The sequence below is a fragment of the Palaemon carinicauda genome, chromosome 14 (assembly GCF_036898095.1).
Source record: "Palaemon carinicauda isolate YSFRI2023 chromosome 14, ASM3689809v2, whole genome shotgun sequence".
NCBI lineage: Eukaryota > Metazoa > Arthropoda > Malacostraca > Decapoda > Palaemonidae > Palaemon > Palaemon carinicauda.
In genome coordinates, this window is record NC_090738.1 from 42,968,870 (window position 1) to 42,978,869 (window position 10,000).

The window sequence follows — 10,000 nt, forward strand, 5'->3', positions numbered from 1 at the left end:
TTCATTCTATTAAACTTTTCAGCAACTTAATGGGCTAAACTTCATTCCCATTTGAATATGTTCTCATTCTTATTAATAATATAAGATATAATATTGTTTTTAAGCAAACGATTACTATAAACGGTAAGCATATATCGAACTTCAAGCTTTCAAGGGGAAAACGGTCACCGACCCCAGCTAAATACTAAAATGCACTTTTAAGGCCTCAGAATATTAACAATCTGTACGTAGGATCTTTCAAGCACGAGTAAACTGTATGAAAGTCACTTGAAAAAGCCGAATGCTGATTCACCAACAACAATACTCTGTTCACACATTCCTTTCAATTGGAAAGCTCTGGTTTCCTATTCCAGAGTCTGGCAGATACTGCGCAAGTTGAAAAGGCCAGTCCTTCATACCATCCACTTCCGTAAGGTAGAATGTTTTGGTTTCTACTGTATTACTTATCTCGATAGGAGAGTGTGTCATAATTCTAGACGACGGGTCTGTCAAGGCATTTCTCACACGTTTCTGCTTCTTCTCCATAAAGTAAAGAGCTTCATTCTGCTGACAATACTTAATCTAACACTTAAGGTTTATTACAAGTCAAATAAATATCAATATCAGCTCAAGACCCGTGACTTGAAGTAGCTCGACGCCCACCCAATAAGAACTGGTTGAGGAGGCAAATGTCAACTCCACATATCGCATACGATAAGATAAGAGGATTTAGGTCCAGCTGATACCAAAGATTATTCTTGCCTAAAGTCTTAATTTCAAGTTTAACAACGAAAATTAACTTGCACAGTATTATACAGCCTTTATATTCCACCATATAATAATAATGATAATGGTGATTGCAAAGCTGACAATGATGAAACTGATATCATAAAATTTTCCATGATTTGAGATTGAATGAAAAATGCGTCAGATAGTAAGAATTAAAGCAATAATAATTAGGCTATTTCTTGAACTTAATGAAAATATGTACTGAAAATAATACTTAACGATTTCACGATGATGATTTTTCTATTTTCTATGGTAAGACGCTCTTCTAGGAGAGGGAAACTCCAAAATTAAACCATTGTTCTCTAGTCTTGGGTAGTGCTATAGCCCCTGTACCATGGTCTGCCATTGTCTTGGGTTAGAGTTCTCTTGCTTGAGGTACACTCGGAAACACTATTGTATCTGCTTCCTTATTTCCTTTCCTCACTGGGGCTATTTCCCCTGTTGGAGCCCTTGGGCTTATAGCATCCTGCTTTTCCAATGAAGGTTCATTATTATTATTATTATTATCATTATTATTATTATTATTATTATTATTATTATTAATTGCTAAGCTATAACCCTAGTTGGAAAAGCAAGATGCTATAAGCCCAGGGGCCCCAACAGGGAAAATAGCCCAGTGAGGAAAGAAAACAGGGAAAAATATTAGCTGGTTCTTGGTTCCTAACTGCTCACTCATCAGTTTTTGACAACCTATTGTGGTAATCAGGTTGGAATTTTTTAAAAGCTTATACGCATTGCCCTACTCATGTATGCAACCAGACCCCTTATGTCTAGTTTCATTAATTGTCCTAATTTTGGGCATGAACATAAATGATCAGTGGTATCTTCTTCATCTTTGCACAGGTCACACACATAATCTGCATATTTTCCCCTGACATTTGCTTTTTAGATTGTAGCATATTTAATCTTGCCTTCATTACAAGGGTTGCCTTATCTAGATCCATTTCTCTGATATGAGGCTGTGGGCCATTTCCTCAATATTTTCCATATTTCTATTTTTAATTTCTACTTATTATTATTCTTATCATTATTATTATTATTATTTACTAAGCTACAACCCTAGTTGGAAAAGCAGGATGTTATGAGCCCAGTGGCTCCAACAGGGAAAATAGCCTAGTGAGGAAAGGAAGCAAGGAAAAATAAAATATTTTAAGAACAGTAACATTAAAATCGATATTTCCTTCATAAACTAGAAAAACTTTAATAAAACAAGAGGAAAAGAAATAAGATAGAATGGGGCGCCTTTTCCTCCAACTTCCTATTTCTTCTATTTCCAATAATAATAATAATAATAATAATAATAATAATAATAATAATAATAATAATAATAATAATAATAAAAATAATAATAATAATAAATGAAATTTAGGGGGTAAAGCATCTTGGATCCTGTGAGTCATTTACATTGTCATATACAGATAGATGATAGGAGCGATGTGATGAAGAGAAAGAAAATACTTCCTTGTTCTTATTCCAGTCCTTCCTACCTTTGGCCGACTGGGATAATTATCTGTGAACATGAAGAATCAATTTTGAACTTTATTTCACTGTTAACATTAAACATTGGCCAGCTACACAACCAGGTTCTGCTGTATATTTGCAGTTACCCATAATCATCCAGCGCTCTGAGTTATACTCAATTTTTTTTTAATGAGGCGCATTTGCACTGACTCGCAGCGGTGCCCTTTTAGCTCGGAAAAGTTTTCTGTTATCTGATTGGTTAGAATTATCTTGTCCAACCAATCAGCGATCAGGAAACTTTTCCGAGCGAAAAGGGCACCATTGCGAGTCGGTGCAAATCTGCCTGACTAAAAATAATTGATTATAGGTCTACATATTAGATAAAATTAATTCAAATTACTCTGCAGGTAAATTCTCATATCATTCTATCTTGAGGTGTCCTTTATATTTTGTCAAATTATATGAAATGAAGTAAAGTGATTTAAAATTTAAGTATAATAAATTGAGGCTGGCTACCACAAAAATCATAACAATTGTATGTGCGTTTTTTCATTATACATATTGTATGTGTGTGCATGTGGGTGTATACATGAATATACAGAAAATGGTGCACTAATATTAAAAAAAAAAAACTAATTACTTGAAGCAACTTATTCCTAATGATTCAAATTGATTTTGCATAACCTTTGAGCTAAAACCATTTGAAAAATAAATTGTAATTGTCAAAAAAAGTAAGTGTCGAGAGTTGAGTGCTCCAAGCATTCACTTCTTGATAGAATAAAAACTTTTCATAGAAGATAATATTTCTAATCAGATAACTATTGGTACACTAATAGAAAATTTATTATTATTATTATTATTATTATTATTATTATTATTATTATTATTACTAGCCAAGCTACAACCCTAGTTGAAAAAGCAAGATGCTATAAGCCCAAGGGCTCCAACAGGGAAAAATAGCCCCGCGAGGAAAGGAAATAAGGAAATAAGGAAATAAATAAATGATGAGAACAAATTAACAATGAATCATTCTGCAAACAGTAACAACTGCCTGAAACTCTTTTTGAAACTACGTAAAAGGGGAACTCCTCTATATCTCATCGGCATATTAAACTGTTGGTTCTCAACACAGTAATTCTGTGTCAAATGGGGCAATGTCCTATCCAAGCCGTTCGGTTCATCTAACGGTCTCAGGCAAGGAGGCATCCTCTCACCATATCTATTTAATGTTTACACAGATGATTTGAATATCAGACTGAATTCACTTCCCATTGGTTGTACGGTTAATGGCTTTACCATAAATAACCTTTGCTACGCTGATGATATGGTCCTCATTTCCCCCTCTGCCCAAGGCCTACAATGTCTTATTGACACCCGCAACGCATACGCGAATGAACATGACATAATCTATAACGAATCGAAGACACAGTGCATGTCTGTCCTTTCTAGAGCGCTCCGATTCGTAGAAAACCCACATGTTTTCCTCCAAAACCATCAGCTAGCATTTGTCAATGATTTTCCTTACCTAGGTCATATCATTACGAAACATTTAAAGGACACATATGACATTGAAAACAGGCGATGTAAATTGTGTTGTCTAGGGAACATGGTAACGAAAAGATTTGCCTTCTGCCGCCAAGATAAAAAAAAACTCCTGTTTCAAACCTACTGCTATATGGGCAAACTATATGCGTGAATCGATGAGACGTATCACAGTCATTCACAATGATATCCTAAGACGCCTCACCAATACCCCCGAAGCACCATTCAGCTTCAGCGATGTTTGTTGAAAATAGACTGGATAACCTAAAAACCATCATTCGACGCTCTATACTAAGTCTCACCTCCCGCCTACGATCTAGTGAAAATCCCCTAATTCAGAATGTGCTTGCAAGTGCAGCTAGAATAAAATCCAAAATGTGGGAAACCTGGAATAGGGAAGCGTCAGTGCAATGAATTGTATTTACTAATCTTTGTTAGTGTGGCTATGCCAAATCTTCATCACTAAATAACTTAGGTATAATACCCAGTAATGTTATGATTCCGTGTTTTATTATGTTATATCTTTGTTGTCTGGAAGTCCTGTATTTCCTTCACACCATCTGCTCTGTGACTAGATTTTTTTTTTTCTTCTCGAGTTCTATCATTATCCAAGTAATTTTTGTTCCAACATAATTATCATTGTCACCGGCTTTTTTTTTCTCTCTCTTTTTGTTTGCTGATATGCATGTTATCATCATTATTAAGCGTTAATGCTATTGTGATTTTATTACCCAGACCTTAGAACTCTGTGATCATCCTGCTAATTGATGTTTGTACTATATCACTGATATTATTGCATATCTCATCCTTTTTACTGATGTCAAAAGTGTAAGATCACTGTACCCCTATTGTATCTCTGTATATGGCTTTTGCTGAAATAAAGATGATTATTATTATTATTATTATTATTATTATTATTATTATTATTATTAAAGCTTATTATTCGTGAAAATTCGCGGCCACAAAAAAAGTTAATAGATTGCCAATTAAAAGTTATAGGATTCAAATGACACTTCAGAATTAATTACAAAATCTAGCATTCTCGTGTGAGGTGTGCTAGAGGTACTTACATTTGTTAGCATTAGTTAGCGTCCAGTCTTGAGCTTGGCTTGACCACACCAGACAAGCCGTCCAGAGGACAGCTGACGAAAGGCGTTGCAAAACCATTATTGTGTTGCCGACAGAGACGGCTGGATGCCGTTCCTAAAAAGAAAAAGGATGATTGACATACATTTACTTAAGGATAATAGGCCAGAGGCTATCACCATAAATGAATTTCAGTGGATATACATTCCTAAGATAGAATTCGGTATTAAATCCCATTGTGGTTGATATTTATATATATATTTACACAAACACACACATAAATGGAAAGGTGTTGATTTAAAAGCTCAAGATAGAGACGACTGGTGGGATCTGACCGAGGCCCTTTGTGTTAATAGGGGTAGGAGGAGATGATGATGATGATGATGATGATGATAATGAGATGATGATATATATATATACTGTATATATGTATATATATGTCTATATATATAGTATATATATAAATATATATATATATATATATACAGCTATATATATATATATATATATATATATATATACATATATATATATAAATATATATATATATATATATATATATATATATATATATATATATATATACATAAATACATATATATATACATATATATATATATATACATATATATATATATATACATATATATATATATATACATATATACATATATATATATATATATATATATATATATATATATATATATACACATATATATATGGCAAGTTCAAAAAGGAGGTCGGAAAACATAACCAAAGCAGATGACGCAATTTTAAGCTATTTTTGAGCTATTTTTCATGTATTTTCAAACCCTTCTCCTTATAACTGAATTCATGAGGTGAATAGGCATTATGCAATAACAACATCCCGATAAAATATATAAAAAAATCACAATTACTTTTAGTACAGGACTATACTTTAAATTCCCCAGAAACCTCATCAGTTGACTACCTCTTAGTTATAACTGTAATTATTGGAACACCTGCATCCTTCCGTTTAACTATCCATCAATAGCAATTCATATCAGAAACACAATTCCTTTATTTCCAGCTCATATATAATCAATTTTTACCACTTGAGAGAGAGAGAGAGAGAGAGAGAGAGAGAGAGAGAGAGAGAGAGAGAGAGAGAGAGAGAGAGAGAGAGAGAGAGAGTTCCATATTCTACATCTCATTTACTATATTTTTCTTGTAGCAACTATTGAACAGATGTTGATTTTTTGTTTTAGTTTTATCAAAGTCTGGAAGTTTTCGTAAAACTTCAGCTTTATATTACGAAAACTGTTTTTATTTACTTCATATTAGATATTATCATTATTATTATTATTACTTGCTAAGCCACAACCCTAGTTGGAAAAGCAGGATGCTATAAGCCCAGGGGCTCCAACAGGGAAAGTATCTCAGTGAGGAAAGGAAACAAGGAAAAATAAAATATTTTAAAAAGAGCAACAATATTAAAATAAATATCACTTTATAAACTATAAAAACTTTAACAAAACAAGAGGAAGAGAAATAAGATATAAGATAAAACTGTGTGCCTGAGTGTACCCTCAAGCAAGAGAACTCTAATCCAAGACGGTGGAACACCATGGTACAGAGGCTATGGCACTACCCAAGATTAGAGAACAATGTTTTGATTTTGGAGAGTCCATCTCCTAGAAGAGCTGCTTACCATAGCTAAAGAGTCTCTTCTATGCCAACAAAGAAGGAAGAGGCCACTGAACAATTACAGTGCAGTAAGAAGAATTGTTTGGTAATCTCAGTGTTGTTAGGTGTATGAGGACAGAGAATATGTAAAGAATAGGCCAGACTATTCGTTGTGTGAGTGTGTAGGCAAAGGTAAAATGAACAGTAACCAGTGAGAAGGATCCAATGTTGTACTGTGTGGCCAGTCAAAAGACCCCATAACTCTCTAGTGGTAATATCTCAACGGGTGGCTGGTGCCCTGGCCAACCTACTACCTATATGTCAGAAGAAAAGCCTGGTTTAAATTTCTTTTAAGATTTTTCCTTTTTCTGTTTTCCTCTTATCTACTGTACTATTCTTGTTTTTATATAAATAACAAAGACACCATACTATACTAATTTTTTTTAATGAGACGCATTTGCACTGACTCGCAGCGATGCCCTTTTAGCTCGGAAAAGTTTCCAGCTATCTGATTGGTTAGAATTATCTTGTTCAACCAATCAGCTATCAGGAAACTTTTCCGAGCTAAAAGGGCACCCCTGCGAGTCAGTGCAAATCTGCCTCGCTAAAAAGAATTGACTAAAGTTACCTCGCATATTAAAACTTCAGCTTTGTTTGAAACATATGTTACCTTTAGACCAGGTGAACTTATTGAACAATTATAGAATTATGGGGTTTTCATGCCACGTAGATTACAGGTGATATTGAACAAAAATCATAGTAATCAAATTACACTATATTCGTATTAAAATTTCCAGATACTGAACAAAGCGAAAGCTAACCGATAAAACAGCCATAGCAGAGTTTTCTGAAAATTTATCTAACTCCTTCAAAAATTTTATTGTCACTTGATAAGTGTTCTACATTAGGGTTTAATCTCCTTAAAAATGTCATATCGAATTAAATTCAGTAAAGTAAACAAAAAAACTTAATTTACCATCAGGAATATGCACAACATGAGTATGAATAGACATAAAAAAATGAATGATATTGAGATTTACATCTGACGTTGATAAAGGACGTAGTTGAAATTTACTGCAGTATTAAATCGAAAATAATTTGTTTTTATCGATTGAATTAGCATGCTAGAACACTGGGCATAATATATATATACATATATATATATATATATATATATATATATATATATATATATATATATATATATATATATATATATAGTATATATATATATATGTATATATATATATGTATATGTATATATATACATATACATACACACACATATATATATATATATATATATATATATATATATATATATATATATATATATATATATATATATATATATAAAATATGGAGGAGATTTCATAGTAGTAAAACGCGATGAACTTTACACAAATTATCTGCCAGAATGGTCTATACCTACAGTTTGGAAAATCTTTATCATTATGCTAATTCAAAAATATAGGGGAGACACAAAAGACCTGAAAAAAATTACCACCGAATGAGTTTACTCTCAGTAATATGTAAAATATTTAAAAAGATCATATTAGGTCGAATAGAAAGACAGCTAGACTTTAATCAACCAAGAGAGCAGGCAGGCATCAGAAGTGGGTATTCAACAACTGCCCATATCCATGTAATTAGCCAGCCAATGGGACAAATCAAAAGAGTATGACTAACCACCATGTGTGGTATTTTTAGACTATCAGAAAGCTTTTGATTCTTTTTAAAACGTCATCAGTAATGAAAGCCCGTGAAAGACAAGGGATACATGAATCATACGTTAGAACACTTTAAGACATCTATACTAGAAGTACAGCAACCCTAAATCAACATAATGATAGTGGGAGTTCTGATTGAGAAAGGAGTTGGACAGAGTGACCAGATCTCTCTTAAATTATTCACAGCATGTCTAGAAGAAGTGATTTGATAATTTAGATTGGGGAAATGTAGGATTTAGCATTTATGGGGAATATCTTAACAACTTAAGATTTATAGATGGCAGAGTTCTATTCAGTGAATCATTGGGAGTGATAGAAGATTTGAATAGAGAATGAAGAACGATAGAACTGAAAAACTAAGATAATGTTCAATGAAAATGCAGAGGCAACAAATAAGGGTAATGGAAGAACCTTTAGAGATAGCAACAAATAAGGGTAATGGAAGAACCTTTAGAGATAGCAACAAATAAGGGTAATGGAAGAACCTTTAGAGATAGCAACAAATAAGGGCAATGGAAGAACCTTTAGAGATAGCAACAAATAAGGGCAATGGAAGAACCTTTAGAGATAGCAACAAATAAGGGTAATGGAAGAACCTTTAGAGATAGCAACAAATAAGGGTAATGGAAGAACCTTTAGAGATAGTTAATGAATATACGTATTTATATGTCCCCAGGATATGACACCAAAATTAAAAGACGGATAAGCTTGAGATGGAGAGCTTTTGGTATACAAAATGAAATTATAAAAAGTAGAATGCCACTTTCTCTAAATGGAAAAATATTCAATCAGATTGTCCTAGCAGTTATAACTTATGCATCACAAACTTGGAATCTTACAAAAGTCTTAGAACATAAGCTAGTTACAACACAAAGAGCTTTGGAAACAATAATCATTATTCTTTCGAAAGCTCTTTGAGTATTAACACAAAGAGACAGAAAAATAGTAACAAGGATACGAAAGCTAACTAACGTAGAGTATATTCTAAAGACATGTAAGAAAAAGAAATAAACACGAGCAGGGCATATGAGAATGACAGATAATCGATGGGCATTAAGAATAACAGACTGTGTCCTCTGATATTGCAAAAGAAGCAGGTGAAGGAAGAAAAATGATGGACTGACGAGCTAAGAAAATTTGCTGGTATAGCGGGGCATAAAAAGACTATGAACAGACAGGAGTGGAAGGACATGGCTGAGGCCTTTGTCTTGCAGTGGACTAGCAAAGGCTGATGATTACAATATATATATATATATATATATATATATATATATATATATATATATATATATATATATATATAATATTGAAAACAAACCTCCTAATTCAAAATTAGAATCTAGCTCTATGGTAGTAATACATATAAGGTTATAGTCCGGATATTTTGCAGTCAAAATCTCTTTTCGGATTATTGAAATTTTGCCATTATATTTCTAGAAACTCTCTCTCTCTCTCTCTCTCTCTCTCTCTCTCTCTCTCTCTCTCTCTCTCTCTCTCTCTCTCTCTCTCTCTCTCTCTCTCTCTCTCTAGGTTGATTATATTTTTAGTTAAAATTTGGAAATATACACTGACATTTACTATAACTAAATTTAAGTGTAACAGTTTCATAAATTAACCTTCATCTCCTCATAGAAAACCAATGCAATTAACATTAATGTGTCGGGATATGACTATAGTCTATATCTAGAACAAGATATTCTACGAACTTCAAAATTACTTTGACTTTGATAAAATATACTTTGGAAACTGATATGTAATTTTTC

The 10,000-nt window shown here is 32.8% G+C and overlaps 1 protein-coding gene across 3 annotated transcripts in view; it reads right to left on the bottom strand.

The window, feature by feature from the left end:
- Positions 1-10,000, bottom strand: part of beta-Man (beta-mannosidase) — a 98,966-nt gene that overhangs the window by 24,085 nt on the left and 64,881 nt on the right. For 2 of the 3 annotated variants that reach the window (XM_068387051.1, XM_068387050.1), the window contains exon 2: positions 4,842-4,974. In XM_068387051.1, coding sequence (XP_068243152.1) covers positions 4,842-4,938 — 97 coding nt within the window. In that variant the 5' untranslated portion in view covers positions 4,939-4,974. Of the gene's footprint in view, positions 9-4,841; positions 4,975-10,000 lie in introns of those variants that run through there. The other variant, XM_068387049.1, reaches the window with a different exon arrangement.